General features: G+C 61.6%; 2 protein-coding genes and 1 long non-coding RNA gene across 9 annotated transcripts in view; 1 reads left to right on the top strand and 2 right to left on the bottom strand.

The window, feature by feature from the left end:
• Positions 1 to 260: 260 nt before the first annotated feature.
• On the bottom strand, positions 261 to 10,299 carry MYMK (myomaker, myoblast fusion factor). 2 transcript variants are annotated; one of them, XM_007194411.2, is made up of 5 exons: positions 10,074 to 10,299; positions 6,363 to 6,477; positions 5,354 to 5,502; positions 2,713 to 2,829; positions 261 to 2,020 (listed from the first exon to the last, which is right to left on the bottom strand). In XM_007194411.2, exons 1-5 carry the CDS (start codon positions 10,206 to 10,208, stop codon positions 1,871 to 1,873), a joined length of 666 nt encoding a protein of 221 aa, XP_007194473.2. In that variant the 5' UTR covers positions 10,209 to 10,299; the 3' UTR covers positions 261 to 1,870. The 2 variants fall into 2 exon arrangements, with proteins under 2 accessions (XP_007194473.2, XP_057404902.1); XM_057548919.1 differs by having other exon boundaries at positions 10,146 to 10,299.
• Positions 10,300 to 15,717: 5,418 nt separating this feature from the next.
• On the bottom strand, positions 15,718 to 18,802 carry LOC130708522 (uncharacterized). The gene is made up of 3 exons (XR_009008750.1): positions 18,736 to 18,802; positions 17,144 to 17,375; positions 15,718 to 15,917 (listed from the first exon to the last, which is right to left on the bottom strand). It is a non-coding gene; the product is annotated as an uncharacterized LOC130708522 (long non-coding RNA).
• The window catches only part of ADAMTSL2 (ADAMTS like 2), a 34,552-nt gene continuing 32,611 nt past the window's right edge, over positions 18,308 to 20,248 (top strand). For all 6 annotated transcript variants that reach the window (XM_057549334.1, XM_057549330.1, XM_057549332.1 and 3 more), the window contains exon 1: positions 18,308 to 18,548. The gene's annotated coding sequence lies outside the window, so the exon portion shown is untranslated. The remainder of the gene's footprint in view (positions 18,549 to 20,248) is intronic.

Below are 20,248 nucleotides of genomic sequence, written 5' to 3'. Positions count from 1 at the left end.
GGGTGGTACTCGCTGGGGGGGATGGGAGGGGGGCAAGAGGGAGGTGGTGGGCAGAGGGGGGTGGTTGGGGGAGGGGGGTGGTGGGTGGGAGGGTGGTTGGGGGAGGGAGGTGGGGGTGGAGGGGGGGTTGGGAGGGAGGTGGTGGGCAGGGGTGGGGTGGGGGTGGGGGAGGGAGGTGGTGGGAGTAGACCAGCCACCTCGCAGATGCCGTTTCTGGAGTGATGCCCCCTGGCTCCCGCCATCCCACCGTGGCCCCAGAGTCTGCCCCTTGCCTCACCACCTGGTGCTGAGACAGGAGTCTCCTCTTGTGGGTATGGGAGACGGGACCAGAGGGGAAGTCCCTGGTACAGGGCCCCGGTGTCTTCATGTGTACGTGTGCGTGGCGTGTACATGTGCGTCTGTGTGCGCACGTGTGTGCTCACACCCCAACAAGAAGACCAGAAGCCAATCGAGGCAGCACCTGCACCCCCTTCGCCAGGCACAGAGCTGCTTGGTGCAGAGGCCCCTCCGCGCCCCGTGCCCTCCCGTGGGGACAGGTCTGGGTGATGGCCCTGAAGCTGTGAAGTCTCAGCTCCCGCCTCGCCGCCCCCCCCCCCCATGGCTTGGTGAGGACCCTGAGTGCTGGTGGGCTGTTCTGTCGTTAACAGGCTGTGGGGACAGAAAGGGGCTGAGCCGGGGCGAGGCTGCCGGTGTCCAGGGTCCGAAGATGTGGGACCGCTGGGCCCTCAGGGAGGCCGGCAGACGGCGCCCTGGTCGGGGGTCCGCCTTGTCCCCGGCCCTTGGTGCTGGAGCCGGCTCCCTCCCGGCCCCCGAGGTGGGGAGGAGGTGACTTTAGGACAAAGCTGGGGCCGTCCCACGTGGTGGGTGCGGATGTGGGTAACTGCACCATCTGGCAACACAAAGAGGCCCCAGACAGGTGTAGGTAACTTCCTGCCTGACAGATGTGCCCGGATCATTCGGCAAGCAGGAGGCTAGTGTCTGTGAGGTGATGTCTGGGAGGCCCGCTCCCCCCGCTCGCCCCGCACCCCCGGGCCGGTGCAGACAGGCCCTGGATGGGAGCAGGCTGACCTCTGCCCTCGGCGGAAGGCGAGCCCTGCCCCGTGAGGCCAGCCCAGCGGGCCCGCTGGCCTCCGCTCAAGGTCCTGGCAACCAGGCCCACATTCCCACGCTGGGCTGGAGCTCAAAGGCCCTGAGGGCGCTCCCACCTCTTGCTTGGGTAGCTCCAGAGCAAAGTGGCTGGAGTGGTGTCAGACCGGGGACAGTGGGCTGGGGTCCAGCTCTGGGCCTCGAATATGCCATCATCCCTGACTTGTTTTGAGAATTAGATGAAATGACGAGTGTGAAGAGCTTGGGCATTCAGTACATGGAAACGGCTTGATTCAGGGACCCGGCTGGAGGGACCCCAAGGGGCAGGCAGGCCTGGGGCGGGGACAGAGTGGCCCCGCTGGCCCTGGCGCGCTGAGCCTGAGGGCAGAGGTCGGGAGCGGGAATACCTGTTTCCAAGGGAAAACAGATGGCGTGGGGAGCACACAGGACTGGGGTGGCGGCAGAGCCCCTTTGTGGCTGGGACCGGGCGAGGAGGGAAGGGGGTGGGGGACAGACGCTGGCTGCAGGGTTCTGCAGACATATCCATTCGTCAGGACCTTGGCCTAGGAGAAGGGAGAAAGTTCTTTTCTTTCCAGCATGGTGCTTAGTACCCAGTAGAACCCTAATAAGTGGATTCTCAAGAAGCAGTCAGCGGGGTGCTTCCCACAGCCCTGGAGACCTCTCAGGATCTGAGGAGGGACGTTTCTCCAGGTCGGGAAGGATGGAGGACTCTCGCCAGGCCTGGGATGGGGCAGGGCAGGGGCCTGGGGCCGGGGCTGCACAGTTAGATACAAGCACAGCAAAGGGTGGAGCAGTCCAGCTTGGCGGGGGACCCCGCGCTTCCAGCCTTCTTGTTGACCTTGGGCAGCAGCAGGACGAAGGCCATGGCCAGGGCACAGTGGTAGAAGCTGTGGACGTAGGTGTAATCCCAGTCCTGCAGGGGAGGAGGAGGACCCGTCTGCGGCCTCACCGCCCGCCCTGAAGCCCATCTTCCCTCCAACAGCCCCTGCCCCGCCCTGGGTCCTCGGCCCTGTGCCTCGGCTGCGGGCCTGGCGTGACATGGCACCTGCCAGGAAAAGGGGCTCCTCCCCGACCCCCTGGCTCGTCCTCGGGAGTCTGGCCAAGTCCCCTCCTCCGAGAAGCCTCCCCTCACTGGCCAGCCCATGGTGGTCTTTCCCTCCACCAAACCCCTTGATCACCGAAGGTCTGTGCCAATTCACTGGGCCTTTGATGAGGCGGCTGGGGCTCCGCCCTCCCCCTTCCCCCCTCCCCCTTCCCCCCTCCCCCCTCCCGCCTCCCCCCTCCCCCTCCCCCCTCCCCCAGCACATCCCTTCTCCCCGTCTCCCCCTCCCTCCCTCCTCCAGGTGTGCCTCCTGCCCCAGGCCCCTTCCGGGCTGTGCACCTCATCAGGTGCAAGCCCTCTGTACTGCCCCCCGACACAACCCCGCAATGCCAGGGGTGCCAGGGAAGGACCAGACCATGATTGGAGGGAAGCACTGTAGTGGGACTCTGCTGGAGACCCCAGGAGGCGCGCGGCCCCGCTCAGCACCCAGCCAAGCAGGCCGGTGCTGACCTGCTGACCGGGGCCCTTGTGGGTGGGCTGCTTCCCAGTCCCCCGCCAGGTACCTCAAAGAAGAAGCGCAGCATGAGGGCCAGCGCCCCAAAGCAGAGGCCGGGGCCTATCTGCTGGGTGTACACGCTCTTGTCAGGATACAGGCGCCTCGTCTCCTTCATCTGCTGCAGCTGCGGGGAGAGGGGCCAGAGGAACGCTCTCAGTTCGCAGCCTTGGGCACTTGCACCCTGGGCATCCTCAGGTGGGAGATGGGGCTCTGGGAGAGGCCCGGACGCGTCTGGCCCAACGGCTGCAGGACCCAAGGGAGACCCCGCCTGGGTGATCGGGCTGTGGAGGCCCTGGGCATTTTGACCCCACAAGTACCCCCTGCCCTGTCGGCCTCTTGGGGTGAAAGAAGGCCACCCTTTCCAGCCAGAGGAGAACCCGAGGGGACCAGACACGTGGTTATCTACAGCAAAGGGGTACTGGCGGTGTGGGACCTGCCCGCCAGCGTGGCCATGGTGGGTGGGAGATGCGTGTGGCCAACCCTGCGAGACCTCCACTCACTTTCAGAGTCGACAGACTCATAGTAGCATTTCTTAGACACACCCGACCAGCATGTGAAACCTGCCATTCCTCAGACGCTGATGTCTAGAGTGAGGCTCAAGTAGGCGTTTAAATACGTGGGTTCACGTACACTAAAAAGATGAAGTAAATGCGGGTCCACATCCTGAAAACCCGAACCTCTGGGGCCAGGGCGTTTCAGTGCACAGGATGTTTTGGATTTCAGCAAGGTAAATGGTTGCACACATCGTGGACGGTGGATGCCCCTGGCGGGTAGGGCTGCTCCCCATAATTGCACCCCCACCCCCCTGCCAGCGGATCACACAGAGACCATGAGTAGCTTCATGCTGGGTGGGGGCAGGTTTTGTCACCAAATGAATTCTGAAACGATGCCCGATTTTTCAGTTTTCTGAAATTTTCCATTGCTGATGAGGAATCAGGACCTGCAATGTCGCGGGTGGTGTGTGGGTGCAGCTAAGGGAGCGTGACTCTGGGGGCAGCCGGCTGAGGCCCGGAAGCTCTCCTCCAGCCAATCCCGCCCCAGGTGGCGCCCGGGCCCCGCTCCGCAGCCCCATCACCCATCTCTCTCCACTTCCTGTCGCTGAGAGTTGCTCAAGAAGGGACAAGCCTCCGGGAGAAAAATCAACCCTCATTCCAGGAAACAACTGCCCTTGAAAAGCCAAAATAAACTCCACATTTAATGGTCTAGAAAACACAATTTGAGCCCCAGATGCAGGGAGCCAGGAAGCCCTCTCGGTTCCCGCGGTGCTTCGTGGGGACACTGGCGAGTGACCGCTCTTCTGGCTAATTAGAATCCAGCCCAGATTCAGAGCGGGCCAAGGTCTGCAGGAGGAGCAGGCTTCCAGGGCACAACACGGAGCCTTTATCCCACTTCCTGCCAGGGAGGGAGCGAATTATCAGCTCGGAGAGCGCTCTGTGTTTACGCATTCCAGAATGTTAATTAACGTGGCCCTTCCTGGTCCAGACAAGTCAGACCCCAGCACACTTCCGCCCCTCTCCCCTCTCCGAGGGGCCTCCTGGGTCAGCGCGGGGCCAGCTTGGCTTCCCCAAGATGTGGTGAGAAAGAGGCTCCTTCCCTTCTGCTCGGAGTCAGGACCTGGCCTCACGCTTGTCCTGCCGTGACTTCTTGTTAAATTGCTGACCTCTGAGCCTTGGTTTCTTCACCAACCAACTGGCAAACTAAATCCTCCGCTCTCTGGGCGGAGAGAGGAGTGGGGCGAGTTTGGAAAGCTCACCCCCAGAACTTTATTTTCCCTCCCCAGTCTGCACCTGCACCAGCTGCCCAGCCCGATCTCTTTCCCCTGAGAACCGCCCTCCTGCTTCCCAGGGCTTTGTTCTGGTCCCCACAAGACTCAGTTCCTTCCCTGCCCTGGGGGCCCAGGAAGTACCCCTGGGTGCACCCTGCCCGAGAATCCCTCTTTCACTTGGGCTAGTCTGAGTGGGCTTCAGTCCTTGCAGCCAGGAGGGCCTTGTTATGACAGAGGGTGCGGGGAGGCCTGGGGAACCACGTGTAGAAGGCCTCGTGGTGCCAGGCCCCTGGGTGCCCAGCGAAGGGCCATCAGTCTGGCTCAGGCTGCTTCCATGCTCACGAGCAGTTCCATCTTCCGGTCGACCTCACACCACAACCTCCCTCTTCATCTGAACCAAGCTCAAGCCTCAGCCCCTCCAGGAAGTCTTCCCAGATTAACCCAAGCCACTTCCAATTGATATTGCATCTCTAAACCAGCCATTCTCTTCAATAATAATAACAGCAGTAATAATAATGACAATAATAAATAGTTCAGCACATTAGGAGCCAGGTTCTGTGCCAGTCCTTAAGATGCATTATCTCAATTAATCTGAGAAGCAACCCTATGAGGTAGGTACTGGATTGTAACACCCACTTTACAGATATGGAAACTGAGGCAGAGCTGTTAAGTGACTTGGGTCAGGTCCAGAGCTAGTGAGTACAGATGTAAAACAAACCGGGTTTGCATGGCTGGGGCACCCGACGGTCATTTTCTGTGTGTTAGCTGAGGCCCTGTGTCCAGCCTGCCGACCCACGTGGCAGGAGGTAGATGGAGACCCCGAGGGGGAGGAGTCACCGTCAGGGGAGGGTGCCCCTGACCGTCGGGCTCGCACAGTACGCACCCACTTGGCCGCGATGATGAGGACGGCTGTGCCGATGGGGCCCGAGTACACCCCGTAGCCCCAGCGGTCATGGTAGATCCGCACAGCGATGGTCAGGACGCCAAACATCACTAAAGTCGACCGCTTGGGCTCATCGAAGTCGGCCAGTGCTGCCAGGGAGAGAGCGGGGTGAGGTGAGGGGCCTCCCGTGCCCCTCCTGGCCGCTGCTCCCCCAGGGGCCCTCCCTTCGGGGTCCGGGTGTGGTGTCCCCTCAGCCAGGGAGACCCCGTGGCCCAGCCTGGGCCCCCCCAAGGTCTGAATTGCGGCTGGTTTTAAAGGACAAGCAGACTGCTGCTTTCCCGTGGACAGAGCGCCTGGGTTAGGCTGGCAGGAAGCTGCTCTAACACGGAGATCAACGTGCGGGTGTCCGGGAATGAATCTCCCCCATGGGACCCCTAGGACGAAGACGCAAAGACCGCAGCTAGGATACAAGAAAGATCTGGGTCCTGCACAGGCCTGCGCCCGTAGCAGGGAGTGCCCCCGTCTAATGGGGACCGTGTGTCCTGCCATCGCCACGAGTCCACAGTAAGTGAAAAACAGTCGCAGAACCATGTGGTTTTGAATGATCACATCTTCATAAAAACCTGAGCTAAAAATTGTGTGTGAGTCTCAGGAACAGTGTTGGGGGCGTAAACTCTGAATGTGAGCAGCGGTTCTCCGGGGTGGGGAGGGTGGGGGCAGAGCGCTTCCTTTTTTCCTCTGTACGCCTCCGCTCAGTCTGTCAAAACAAGCCTCTACTAAATGTGCAATTTTAAAAGGTTATGGAAAATGGGAATCAAGGCACTTAAGTGCTGCGCCTACTTTTTCACAGACTGAGCCCCACTCTGAACCTCAGGGTAAGGAAGGGGGTTCTCAGAGATGAGAGGGGGCCGGGAAGGCAGTCAGCGGGCTCGGCTGGCTGAGTGCATGGTGGGCGGCGGGGGACCCAGGTCCCGTGTGCAGGCCTGGGCTGCCGGGGGCGGCCACTCACCCATCAGTGACACCCACATGCTCAGGGCCATCCCGTAGACGCTGAAGTACTCCAGGATGTCGTGGCGCAGGAAACAGAGAACCGACAGGCCAGGCCCATTGCAGGCATGGTAGAGCTGCCGGGAAACCCACAGACGGTCGGTCAGCAGGGAGAGGAGAGCTCTGGAGCCCCGGGGCCAGGCGTGGGCCCCGAGCCACGGCCCCGTGAGCTGGGACCTCGGACAAGTAACTGAATGGCCCCATGGCTCTTTTCCCCATCTGAAACATGGGGGCTCAGCGGACTGCTCCCCCATAGGGTCTTGCGGACGAAGCCCGCCGAGGTGGGGACCCTCCCGTGTGATCTACACATTCCCTCAACATCCAGTTCTGCTGAGGCCGGAGCCTTTTTCCTTGAGTACCGGTCTGCCCTGCACAGGCCAGTGGGGCCTTCTCTCCCACAATTTACCCCTCTGACCACCGGGCATCTGAAGGCCTAGGGGGCTTGCGAAGACTCAGGTGCTGAGCCTGCCCCGTGGGTTGCCCCCTCAGCAGGTCGGGGCTGGGGGTCAGAGATTTGCTTCTTTAAGAGGATCTCGGGCTGATCTCGGGATGCCGCCAGAAGGGAGCCCGCTTTGAGAACCACTGCCTGCAGCCCTCAGTTTGTTTCTCTAAAGTGAGGGCAGATCGCAGAGACACTCCCGCCCCCCGCCCCCAGGCAGGTGCTGAATGCAGCGTCCTCTTTGCCCCCGTCCTCCCCCACACTCCTACAGTTGTCTGCCAGATACCTAATTTAATAGCAATTTTAAAGCAAAATGTCCGTATTTTCAAAGCTGTCAACTTATTTCTGGACAACCGTCTCCTTTCGCTTACACATTTCATCATTTTAAGGATATTTAATGACATGATGTAATTATTTTGACAAGCTCAAGGGCATAAACAAGCTTGGAGACCAGCACAGTCGACTCTTGGTCAGACCAGCTCAGCTGGATGGAGAGGCGTGCAGGAGAGCAGCCCACAACTGGTAGGTGCCGGGGATGCTACGGGTGGGGGTGGGGGGGGGTGAGAGCCCTGGGTCGTCTGGTGAGTCGAGCAAGTTGAGGTCGATTTAGAGCTTCCGCTGGCTGCAACTTCACGTGAACTAAAGCTAAGGTGCACCTAGGAGGCATTAGCAGACATGTAGTGTCCAGAACAGGGAGGGGATGGTACTGCTCCTCTCTGTCTGGTCAGACCCCCCCTAGAGAGCTGTGTTGAGCTTTGGATGCTGCACCCTTTGAAGTGCCACTGCAAAGAACAGGTTGGAGGAAAGGAATCAGGTGGTGGATAGGACTGTTTAGCTCAGCAAAGAGAAGCTTCAGGTGGGGTGTGATCAAGGTGCTCACATCTCCAGGATTAGAGGAGGGAGAAGAACACTTGTTCCCCATGGCTCTGGCAGGCAGAGCCAGACCCTATGAGCGACATGGATTCTCTTCTCCTGCCCTCCTGCTCCTTCCAGAACTACTTCTCCCCCCACCCCCAGCTGAGCCCTGCTGTCTCTGTACCCATTGTCTCTCTTATGTACCACAGATCACGATGTACGATTAAAGGCTTAATCACTGAGATTCTGGACGCGGTCTGTGCCCTGTCAACCGCCTCGTCTCAGCCTAGAGCCGGCTCACCACCGGCCAAGTGTTTGCCTGGTGAACGCAGTGTCAGAGAGGCTTTGGAGCGGTTTGAAGGAGAGCTGGCCCAGGAGGGGCCTTTCCCCCCAGGCCCTCAGTTCACCCCTGCTGGAGAGGTGGGCAGGTGAGACTCAGGGGGGAACCACCTGCCAAGGAGCAGGGCGAAGCAGCAGTGGGCCCTCGGCCTCTGTGCCTGCGAGGCCTCCCTCCCTCTTCCGACCAAGCAGGCCTGGCTCTGCGCGGCGCTGGTCGAGGGTGCGGGTGGCAGGTGGCTGGCCGCCTGGCAGGAGAGGGCACGGCTTCCGGAGGCCGGCCTGGCAGGTCCCGGCCGTGAGCTCCGACAAGCGGCTGATTGCCCCTAGGGCTGGGGTGGAGGGCTCCTGTCAAACGGGGACGAGAGCCCCTGTTCCGTGGGGTGGGCCAGGGGATGCCACGTGACCCAACACGCAGCACGGGTCCAGCAGCTGTCACAGGATGGTCCCGGTGGGAACCAGAAGACTCCACGCAGGAGGCAGAAGTGGCGATGGTGCCTCTGGGGGCTCTGGGAGAAGGGGCCTGAGTGTGTCTCTAGGCCGGGGACACTTGTCACCGGACGCAGCTGTCCCTGCCACTCTGGCTGGGTGGGGCAGGGCTGGGTGGGCCTCTGAGGCCAGCCGCGGAGGCAGCTGTGGGGTCAGCTCAGCCCCGGTGGGAGGGGTGGCCTGGCGGTGACTGTGGTTTCGGGGGCGGGGTCCAACATGGCCCTGGAGGACAAGACACCGGCTCCTCTCCCCGGCCTGGGCCCTTGTACCCACAGAGAAGCCCCCTGTCTGCCTGGCTCTGGTTTCTCATCTGCCGGGCAGACCTCCTGGCCCTCACCCAAGCTGGGGTCCCGCGAGGAGCAAATGAAATGGCTTTTGACAAGATTCCTTGAATGAGCCGGGAGGCCCTGCTGCCTGGGGAGGGGGGCTGCCCGGGGTGGGGGGGCCACGCCGTCGTCTCTCGCACGGCTGGCACTGCCACACGGAATCCGGGAACCCTGACCTCCCCCGAGCATGCTTCATCAGGGAGTTGGGTTTAAATCAAGGCTGGGTCTGAGGGAAGATGATGGAGGAAAAGAGAGTGGGGCCCCTCTGGGGGTCCAGCGGCGAGGGTGGGTGGAAGGAGCCTCAGAGGCTCACAGACAGGGAGGCACTAAGGTGTAGAGAGATGATGGATGGATGGATGGATGGATGGATGGATGGTTGAGCAGGCAGGTAGAGAGGTGATTGATTAGATACATTTATAGATGACTGATAGAGAGATAGTACATAGATAAGTAGGTAGACAGACAGACAGACAGAAGCTAGAGGGATGGATAGATAGGGCCAGAGAGACACATGAGGGGAACAAAGCTAGGGAGGGACACCAAGAAATTTAGAAAGAGAGTAAATTCCGTGGGGATATGGCTCCAGAAGTCAAGAGGGAACCAGAAACAGAGCGAGCCAATATGAGAAACACAGAGGGAAAGAGACCCACAGGGAGATGGGGGAGGGGGACAGAGAGAGAGAGAGAGGGAGAGAGACAGACAGCCAGACATATAAATAGAAAGAGAAGGAAGGACTCAGAGAGAGACGTAGGCCCCAAGAAGGAGAGACAAGCCAACGTGAGCAGGCCCTCCTGAACTGAGGCCAGCTGCAGAATCCTGGAACCAGATTCCCCTGGCCCTACACGTTCCCCGAGCCCTTCTAGCCCCCTCCTGGGCCTGGAGTACCAGGGAGAGTCGGGGGGGGGGCAGGGGTGAAGAGGGGGAGCTGGAGCCAGGAGAAGCCTTGGGTGGTTGGCAAGAAAAGGGGGACCTTGGAGGGGCTTGTCCCTGGCCCGCTGTGGGCTTGGTCTCACTCACACCGATCCCAGAGTGACTTCCTGCCACAGTTGGGGAAACTGAGGTCCAGGAAGGTGAAGGGGGGCCCCCAGCCCTCTCTCCTGGTCTCTGGGCTCTTTCTTTCACCTCCCCACCATCACCCAATACAGCAAAGTGGTGGAAAGACAGCCCCTGTCCTCCGTCTCTGGGAGGGGGCCCTGGGTGGGTCCTATCCCCAGGCCCCCGGACTTACCGCCACGAAGAACATGGTGAAGAGGTAGACCATGGCCTCCATGTGGAACTGCCTTTTGGCAGCAATGCTCACCGTGGGGAGGAACGCCAGGCTGCTGAGGGTGGGCAGGAGAAGTTTGGCCACGAGAGTCCCCATGGGCTGGGGGGGAGAGGTAGGTGCAGGCCTCCCGGGTCTCCAGGGCAGAGAAGAGAAAGGCAGAAGGCCCACTGCGTCCACCAGGGGCTCCGGTGGCAGCTGTGGTTTAAATGCCCTGAAGAGAGGCAGGGGTGTGCGCACACATGTCGAGAAGCACATGGAGACGGTTCAACAGCTGATGTACCATGTGATCAGCACTTGTCTCTGATTTTTTTTTTTTTTTTTTGGGTAGGTCAAAGTTGTTGATTCAAGGAGACCGTACTTCTTTTCTCTGAGGCAGCACCTTCGGAGAAGAACCCCCATGAGCACAACCGCCAATGTCCAGCCACTTTCCATCCTGGCCCCGGCCCCTCCCCTAGGTGCTCAGGGGTCCAGAATAAGAAAAGCGCAGACTCTGCGGCTTGAGTCACGCGTCCACAGGGGGCAAGAGGTTAGACGACAACCCAAGGTTCAGCCCATTCTAATCACTAAAAGGACCCTGTAGCTAAGTTTCACGATTTACCAGCCCACAGGCATGTCTGACTCCCCTGCTCTTGCCCCAGACAGGCTTCCTTGGTAACTAAACAAATGAAACTAACATTCTTTTCTATTTGGTTACATAGTTTCAAACCTGAAGCACATAGAACTGGACGATCTCTACCAGTGTCCCCAGCGAAAGGCTGATGCTAGCCGTCTTAGCATTCCTCGGCCTTCCGGAAATAACCTTCCTTTGTTGAAGAGGCCTGGGGGAACTGCCCAGCAGGGTCCCCCCTACACCGCCCCCGTTATCCTCTGGCCAAGGAACATGGGAGTGTGTGAGCTACCCAGGCCAACTGTCTCTCCCTGGAGGGACTGCTTGATTAATTGCTTGACTGATTAATTCTTTTGTTTATTTGTTGCCAGCAAAAGAACAGCTTTTATTCCCTTTTATTTTTCATCATGATATAATGGTGTCGCCTACAACAAAATGCACAGATTTATAATGTACAGTTTGATGAGTTTTGACAAGTGCTGTGTGACCACCCCTGCATCCCCGTCACTCCAGGACATCCCTCGAGTCCCCGGCGGAGGCAGCCACTGTTCAGGTTTCTGCCACGCACTTGACTTTGCCTCTATAAATGGACTCATGCGGTGTGCACTCTTTCGGGCTGGCTTCTTTCACTGCCCCGGAATGTCCCTGAGATTCACCCACGTTGTGTCCAGTGGCTTGTTCCTGTGGTCGCTGGGTGGCTACGCCGGATTTTGTTCTCCTGGGAATTGGAATCTGGAGTATGGGAACAGCGGGGGCGAGGCCAGGAGGTGCCCATGCATGTCAGTGCCTCAGGGAGAGGCTGCCGGCTTGTCCCACGCCCCCTGGGCCCGCTTGACCCACCTTTCCTTCCATCTGGGAGCTCCCTCACACCTTCCCAGAACTCTCTTTTTTTATCATACGTTGGCTGGGGCCATTTCTGCCGTTTGCCATGAAAAGTCCTATTCAGTACATGTGGTCACGTCATTCTTCTGCTTAAGCGCCTTCCAAGGCACCTGCAGCCCTCAGCGTGAAGTCCAAGTTCTCTGGGGGATCGTGGGGCCACCTCCGCCCAGCCCTGTCCCCCACAGCACACCCCAGCCTCCACGGCATGCTTGGACTCCAACCCTCCTCCCGGCCTCCCCGCCTCCCCTGCACACACACCTCCCCCTCCTCTGACGTCTGTGGGGACGGGTCCCCACCCGGCTCTGGCAAGCTGGGGTGCTCTGCGCTGGCCCCCAGCACGCCACTCGCTCCCGTCTGGCCCTCCAGCCCTCTGTGCGGTGCGGTTGGTCCGGGGCTGCTCGGGGTGTATGCCCACTGCTCCAATGGCCAGCTCACCGTCCAAACCCGGGGCCAAGCCTGGCACGTGGTGGGTGGTCAGCAGACACTGGCTGAATGAATGACTCTGTGAAAAGAATGAATGAAAGTCCAGGGAGGCGGGGCTGCAGGGCATTTCAGTCTGGCACTTAGGAGCCCCGTTCCCTCTCCAAATGGGAAAACCAGATCGTGCCGTGTGTGCAGCTCTGGGTAAGAGGCAGGCGACCCCCTGCAAGCTGGTCACGGGAGCCCTGATCATCCCGGCCCACCTCTCCGCGCCCCGCTTCTGCCCAGACCCAGCCCCCAGCCCCGGCTTCCAGGAGGAGTAGAAATCGTGTGGTGAGGAGATGGATTAGAGATCAGGTGCTAGGAGAGAACTCTCCGGGGTGGTAAACCCCACTCAGAAGCAGGAAAACATTCCACAGTTGGTTTTGTGCACGACTCTGTGTGTGTGTGTGTGTGTGTGTGTGTGTGTGTGTGTGTGTGTGTGTGTTTTGCAGCTGTAAACTCCAGGGCCGGGGCTGCAAGCCTGGGGAAGGGAAAAAGAGAAGGGGGAGGTGATGGAGGAAGCAGGAGGGGAGCTGCACATGTGTTGTAATGATTCAGGACCAAGGGGGCCGAGAGGGGCTGCCCCAAAGCAGGGAGACAGGTGGCCAGGCTGGGGGCGGGGGTGGCCCGAGGACCCCCCTGCAGAAAGGCTGGGACTCGAGCAGCCCTTTGGCGGGGGTGGCGGAGCGTAGAATGGGGGTCGGGGTGCAGCCTGCGTGAGGCTCCCGTCGGAGACCTGGCCGCCTGGAGACAGGCCAGCCGGCTCGGGGGAAGGCGTCCAGCTCTGAACAGGACCGAAAGGACCCTCGGTTCTCACTGGGGCCAGGGAAGCGATTGGCCTGGGGAGCTGGGTGGGGCAGAGTAGAAGAAGCAGGCCGGTTGCTTTGGGGGTGTTGTCCCCCCAGGCACAGGGTAGGGGGAGCCGGATCGGGCTGGGCTGGGAGCCAGCGGAGACGTGCTCTGGCCTCCCCGTCTTCCGGGCTCCGGTGGTCCCGCCAGCCGACCGGCCGGCGTCCGATACCCCACTCCACCCCACCCTCACCTGCTGGTGCTTGGGCCAAAGCGGACACCAGAGGCGGCGTGCCCTCCTTCTGCCAGGATGCCCTTGCCGGGCTTGCCTCCATGTTCATATTGTAGCCCTGGGCCTCTCCTGACCCCTGGTGCGGGGGGCTCTCCATTCGAAGCCCCACTGCACTGTGTGTGTCTTGAAAACCATTTACACACACAGACATTCATTCAGGGCCGGAATGTGCCAAGCTCTCTTCCTACTTTCTCCCTTTGGGCTGTGTCAGCAGCTGGAGGCAGGGGGGAGTGGGGGTGGACGTCTCTCTCTGCCCATTTTACAGAGGAGGAGACTGAGGCCGGGAGCGGAGGGGAGACTGGCCCCTGGCGCGTGCTCCCAGCCGAGGCCCCCAGGCGCATCCCTCCTCTCCCCAGCAGGTGGCGCTGGTCCCAGTGGGGCCTGGCAGGGCCTGTCCCGGGCAGGGTGGGGGCCGCTGGCGGGGCAGCCACCGCCTGGGGAGCAGGGAGTGGGAGCCGACCCGCCCACCCTCCCCTCCCCTCCCCTCCCCCGGGCCCCTCGGCGTGGAGCAGGCCGGTTTTATAGAGGTGCTGAAATGCCCGGAATGCCACACGGCTCTCACCTCCCGGACAGCTGTCTGTCTGCTCAGCCGGCCCAGCAGAGCAGGGCCGGCTGCTGCGTTTGCATCCTCCACGTTTTGAACACCTGACCCACAGCTCCAGAGCACAGCACAGCAGCCCTTGGCCCTCTGTGTAGGGACCCACTGAGGCCCTCCTGCCCCTGGTGGGAGGGGGTCTGGGTACGGATGCTCCTGATTCCTCCCTTGGGGTCCCCAGACTGGAGTACCATCCGGGGCCTCTGCAACTGGGGCTGTGACAACATTCGTGTTGTCCTCAGCTAACGACAGAAAATGAGCAGCTCCAGCTGCCTCCGGGCCCCTGAACACCAGCCAGGTGAGCCAGGCGAGGGCCCCGCCCCTTCCTAGCTCTGGGGCCTTGGTGTGCCCTCTGTCCGGTGAGCCTCAGTCTCCTCATCCACAAAATGGGGCACCCCGTCTCCGTCTCATAGTGTCACGGAGGGCATAGGGACAGGCCCTGTGGCAGCAGAGGGGCTGTCCCGGCAGGAGGTGAGCCCCGCACAGCCGGGCTCGGCCTGCGCGCCTGGGCAGCCTGTGAAATCCAGGAGCTCAAGGACGCAGGTTCCGCCAGCCCCACTGCCCCTTGCCCGGCGGTGGTCTGTCCCTGGAGCTCCAGCGGCAGGCTTACCTCCCAGCCCTGACAGGGCCTTCCGGGGCCCCGTCCTTGCTCCAGATTTGGGGACAAAGGAGCCTCTTTCTAAACACCCCAAGTCCCCCCACTTGAACCTCAAGACTTGGCCTAATAGAAAATGCCAGTGCTGAGAAAGAGGGAGGGGGAGAACTCTATTTTGTGCTCTGGCCTGCTGACCTCCAGTGGTCTGTGGGGGTGGGTCCTCCCTAACGGCCAGCCCAGGCCCAGAGCATCTGCCCACGGAGCTCACGGGGAGGGACTGGCTGCTGGGCCTCCCTCTGGAGCCTGGTCCTCTTCCAGTCCTGGCCGACCACCTCCAAACTGGCCACATGGTCCCTCAGTGGCCCACTCCCTGTTGGGTACAAGAGCTCTGCTGTCAGAAGGTGCCCAGGGTTGCCCCAGGCTCTGGGTGGGCAGCAGGACATTGGGGGACAGGGTAGAGGTCATCACTGTCCAGGCCGTGCTGGCCGGCCTCTGGGTGCCAGGGTTGAGGACCCACTTCACAGGGGCCCTGGCTCTGGTCCCTGTCTTTCTGAGCTCTGTTTCAGACACTTGGCTGTACAGGACAGGGCCCAGCTCCCGGTGTGACTGTCCAACAACTGGGATCTCCCAAACTGGTCATCCCATGGCCCACTGCACCCCTCCCCCACCTGTCCCTTCCCTTCCCCAAGTGGGCTCCTCCCCTTCCACCTTGTTTTCCCACGCTTCCCCTCGCTTCCCCTCAGAAATGTGCCCAATTTCCTGTTTGCAAGCTCTTCAGACATCCAGAAAGCTCTGGTGGAAAGATAATCTCCTTCTGAAAAAACAGGTGTCCACAGCATCTCTAGCCAGGGTCACATAGAGAGTGACGGGGACACCTCACCGTCACCGCAAAGGACTGCCAGGCAAATCCACCCTTCCATGCACTGAGCACCTGGCTAGAGATGCTGGGCCCTGGCAGGTGCTAAGATACAGTGTGAACCAGGAGCAGCCCCCGCTCTGTGGGGTCACAGCCACAGGCCGGGGAAGATCCTGCTCAGTGCGAGAAACCAGATCAAAGTGCTGGGCCACCTGGTGGGCTTCCTGGAGGAGGTGTCCTCAGGAAATCATCTGGAGGGCCAAGCACGTCCAGATGGGTGTGAAAGAAGGGCTCCAGAGAGGGGACAGCGGGAACCAAGATCGGGGCTCCGAGCCATTTCTTTCAGTGACTCTCCAGGGAGCCCCGTGCATCATCAGAGCTGGGAAGCAGCAATTACGAGGGCTGCTGGGTGACCTGTGGGGCTTAGTGCAAAACGGGGAGCCCCTTGTTCACCAAGCAGGACAAAACTTTCTCATTCCTCCAGACTGCCTCTCCCAAACAATAGGAATGTTTTTATTTGCTGTTAATGTCCTGCTCCTTTGGGCATGGGGAGCTCGTGGAGTGAGTGCCTGGGACCCCACCGGAGACTCCGTCTGATCCTGGCTCCCCAGAGGGCAGAGGGCAGTCCTGAGAGGTGCCCTCTCAGGGGGTAGGAGGTCCCCCAGCAGAAGCTCTGTCTCTCCATCACTCCATCACCCCATCCAGTGTCGCTCCGAGAACACGAATTCTAAAATAACACGATTAAACCTTCAACACGGTGACGGCAGAGCGTGGACCCCAGGCATGGCCTCTTCTGAGCCTGGGCTGCTCTTCCGGTCACCCACTGTGCTGCTGGTTAGAGCCTTCTTAGATACTCTGGGTTCTGCCATCCAGGCCTGGCTGCGACCCCGTGAGGTGGGTCCCGAGGGCATCTAAGGCCCCGCCAGGAGGCCCAGCCTGACCAGTTCTCCAGAACTGACAGTGGCTCTGCGCTTGGCACTTGACGAGGCCTTCAGAGGCACCTCCTGTCTGTGCTTGATTCTTTATCACCAACCACCCCCCGCAATTCCTAGGGTCTTCAGGGGCCCTGGGGCCTTCCCTGACCCCTGATGTCTCCCTCCGAAACCCCCAGACCACCAGTGGACCAACCAGTGGTCACAGCTCCCTGTGGGTCTGGAGTCTGGGGGCTTGCTGGAGTCCCTCGGGGTGGGGGAGCCCTGGCCGGCTTCTGGAGGTAGAGGGTGGGGTGGGGGTGGACGTGTGGCCCGCCCAGGCCACACACCTGCTAGAGGTCCCAGAGCTGGGGGTGGCAGCCCGCCTCCCAGGCACTGCCCCGCTGAGCTAAGAGAAGGCGCTGGCGTGTTTGCGTCAGCTGGCTGTAGGGTCCCTCCCAAGGGAAACCGTTAGTCACCTTGGTGCTGGCTGGACGTGGACCCAGCAATGCCGGGAGAGCTCGGGAGTGTGCCCGGGGATGCAGAGCCCTGGCACTCGGCGGGAGGGGCGGGGGTGGGGGCAGAGGACCCAGAGTGCGAGTGATCAGCAGCGTGTCTGTGAGGGGTCGGTGAGTGTGTGTGCCTGTGTGTGCATTAGCGTGTGCCCGTGTGTGTGCCTGTGAGGTTGTGTGTGTGCGTGCATGCGTGTGTGCACGTGCACCAGTGCCGCGTGACGGGTTCCATCGTGTCTGCGCTTCAGCATGCTGACCCCAGGGGGCAGCGTGGACCTGGGTTTGAGTCTTGGTTCCACCGAACAACTCAGGGGCCCCAGGGGGAAAATGAGATGGATGAGACCTGCCTCCCAGAGGGCCTGGGGAGGATGAACGTGATACAAGAACCTGCCAGATGGAGAGGATGTGCTCAGTAAGGACGCTGGGGTCCCTGATGAGCCGCTCACCAGACGTGCGACCCCGGGCACCACCCAGCAGTCTCGGAGCCTTAGTTCCTCCATCTGTAAAATGGGGAGAGCAAAGATGCTGACCTCCTAGCTCTCAGCACAGAGGAAGAACTCGATGCAGGGCAGCAGGCGTTGTTGGTTTCAGGATCATCTCTGGTTGCTCTCCTCCCGGACCATTCCTGTTGGTGGCAGAATCTTCCCAGGGGTGGAATGATTCTCAGTCGCCCAGGGAGGCAACTGGAGGAGCTCGCCACAGTTCCTTCCGGCAGGGAGGGTGCAGGGAGGGGAGGGCTTTCCAGGCGCCACTGGGAGCCATCTGCAGCACAGAGGCAGGGGGATGGATGAAATGGCTCAGGGCCGCCCCACTTCCACCCCCACCGTGTGGAGGTGCGGGGAGGGTGGGCTCCAAGGAGCCTGGTGTGCGGGGCGGGTGCCTGGCGTTGTTTCCGGGGCAACTTGCAATGTCTGGGGTCCCCCCGGGTGCCCGGGGGCCGGAGTGCGTGCCGCCGGCTCCGTGCTCTGCTCCACGCTCTGACTCAGCAGGAACACAGGCTGGAGCCCCACGCCGGCCTGCCAGGGGCTGCCCAGCTGGCCCACGCCCAGCCAGGCCGCTGTGCCCTGCCAAGCTGGTGCTGAACATCTGCAGAGTTCCGCGCACCTCCCCCCACCACTGGCTCTGGCCATCCTAGCCGTCTGGTCCGCAGGCCGTGGGCACTTCTGTCCCTTCCCCGGAACCCTCGGCTGAGCCTTGCTGAGTCTCCCTCAGTCCCTCCGCCTGCTCAGGCCTCCGTTTCTCAGGAGAATCTCTCCAAGGCTGGCTGGGTGACCTCAGAGCATGGTGTCCCCTCTCGACCTCAGTCTCTCTGTCCGTAAAACGGAGCTTTCGGATTGGATGCCTCTTACACCCCAGACTCCGTTCTGGGGAGTGGCAGAGACTGGGCCCCCTCTGGAAGCAGAAATCCATCGGACCAAGCCTGGGGCTCGGCTTTGCTGCCGCCAACCTCCCCTGTGACCCCGGGCCAGTGGGCATTCCGTCTGGACACCCGGACACGCAGTCCCGCGTCCTGGACCCGGGAAGGCGGCCTCCCTGCTCGTGGCCGCGGCTGCAGTCAGCAGGCAGCTGGGCCGGCCTGGCCGGGCTCCAGAGGCGCGGAGCGGGTTAAAGTGTGCGCCAGGCCGGCCGGCGGGCGGCGGGAGGGGGGGCAGCCTGGTGGGAAGTGTGAGTTCCTCCCTGTCTGCCTGACAGCTATAAAGGCCGCCGCGCCGCGGAGCTGCCGCTGGGCTGCGCGCCTCCCGGGAACCCCCTCTTGTGGGTGCTCTTTGAAGTGGAGGAGGGAGGCGGCGAGGGGGAGGAGAAGGAAGGGAGAGAGGCCCAGCCCGCAGCCCTCTGCGCCCCGAGGTTCCCCCCGCACCGCGCACCTGGCGCCGCCTGCCCGCAGCAGAGGCTCGGCCCCTTTCTTCCGAGGACAACCTGCTGACCCCCGGCCAGGTAGGCCTCCTCCCCACCGTCTCGCTTCCCACCGCAGCCCTGCCAGGGCACGAGATGCAGCCCCAAGTGCATGCATGGCATCCCCGGGCCCCTCGGGGAGCCGTTATGTAACAGGAGCAGGGCTGGTGGGGAGGGGTCCAGACCCTCCCGAGCGCGGGCGACGGGGGCCCCTCAGCTCCTAGCCTACCGCGCCTGAAGCCCTTGTTTGCACGGCAAGTCTCTCCCGCTGGCCGGTGGCTGTTTTTGGACCCCAGGGAGGGATGGATCCCGCGTGAGCCGGGCCTGGCCTGCAGCCAGCAGTGTCTGGGAGCCTTAATGAAAACCAAGTGTGCAGCCGGCTCAGCACCTGTCTTCAGCCTGCAGGCAGGAGCCGGGGCACAGACTGGCCAATGGGACGCCGAGGGGCCTCTGTGCCTGCAGGAGGCTGGGGGGTGCAGATGGAGGCCTGCGGGGGAGGGGCGGCAGCCGGCTGGAGCGGTGGCAGGCTGGATCTCAAGGGCTCCGGCTTCAGGCTCCGGGGTGTGCTGCTGCCTCGTCTGGGGCAGAGAGAGGGCAGAGACATTCTTGGGGTGTGAGGGTGTCATTGGCGTAACTCCTGAAAATTTGCAGGTGCTTGAGCTGTGAGGAAACGAGGGTTTGAAGGAGGAGAGAAGGGGGCAGATGTGAAGTTGGTTTCAGGGCTGGCAGGCGTGGGGGAGGGGGGACTTTCATGCCTTCTTTCCCTGGAATTAGTCCCTGAGTTTGCTCTGGGGTCTGGGGGCTGGTCGGCCACCTGGCTGTGTTGCTTTGGGTGAGTTGGCTCCCCTCTCTGGTTCCAGGCTCTAGGGGGATGGGCTTGATGGCTTCGGAAACTCCTCCAACCCTCTGGCAAGTGACACTCAGGACCTGAGACAAACCCTGGACAGAGGCCACTATAGGCCCCGCTCCTCCCTCTCAGGGACAGATAGGGGAGGCTGAGGGCCCAGGAGGCTGCAGGCTCCCCTTGATTTGATCCCTGGCAGGGAGGTCCAGGCGTGTTTTGGGCTGAGGGTGCTGACTTCTTGGGAGACAGCCCCGTGGTCCTCGGCCACCCTCACTCCAACACTCCAGAGGCACAAGCTGTGTGTCTTCTCTTGGGAAGGAGGCGGCAGAGATGCCTGGGCTCTGCCTGGCGTCGGGTCCCTCAGGGCAGGGGGAAGCTGTGTCCAGGGAGGGAGAGGGCCTGGCAGAGTCTGTGGCATCCATGGACCCCTCCAGCCGCTCCATGTAGCCGACGGGAAGGATCGTTCTCCCATGTGGCCAGCAAGTGCCGAACAGATAAAAATCCCAAGGTGCTCTTGCTTGGGTCGGGTCTACCGGCCAAGGTAATGGATCGATCCTCAGCTCCTTCATCCAATGGATGCAGCCTGGGCCTATAGGTGTCCCTGGGTTTCTCTCCAGGCATTCTCCAGGCTGCTCAGTTATTCAGAGGCAAAGCGTGGCCCATGTCCCCAGATGCCCTCAGATGAGGTGGTGCAGGCTTAGCATGCACACCACCACCCTAGTGTCTCAAGCCCGTGCAGGCATCTCTAATCCTTCATCGAGTCCTCCCAACAGGGCCACCAGACCGCCACTAGCAACCAATCCCAGCTAACCTCAGGCCTCAGCACTGGGTGGGCTCCGGGAGCTTTTCCCCGAAGCGGACTCCAGCCAGCTGGAAGAGGAGCTGGACCCGGCCTGGC

Source organism: Balaenoptera acutorostrata, chromosome 6 (assembly GCF_949987535.1).
Source record: "Balaenoptera acutorostrata chromosome 6, mBalAcu1.1, whole genome shotgun sequence".
Classification (NCBI taxonomy): domain Eukaryota; kingdom Metazoa; phylum Chordata; class Mammalia; order Artiodactyla; family Balaenopteridae; genus Balaenoptera; species Balaenoptera acutorostrata.
The sequence above is the reverse complement of the archived record's forward strand: the minus strand, read 5'-3'. Positions and strand labels throughout refer to the sequence as shown.

Coding starts and splice junctions, on each gene's coding strand:
- MYMK (XM_007194411.2), bottom strand. CDS start 10,208: ATGGGGACTCTCGTGGCCAAACTTCTCCTGCCCACCCTCAGCAGCCTG. Junction 6,478..10,073: donor TCACCATGTTCTTCGTGGCG/GTAAGTCCGGGG, acceptor GTTTCCCGGCAG/CTCTACCATGCCTGCAATGG. Junction 5,503..6,362: donor CATGTGGGTGTCACTGATGG/GTGAGTGGCCGC, acceptor TCTCCCTGGCAG/CACTGGCCGACTTCGATGAG.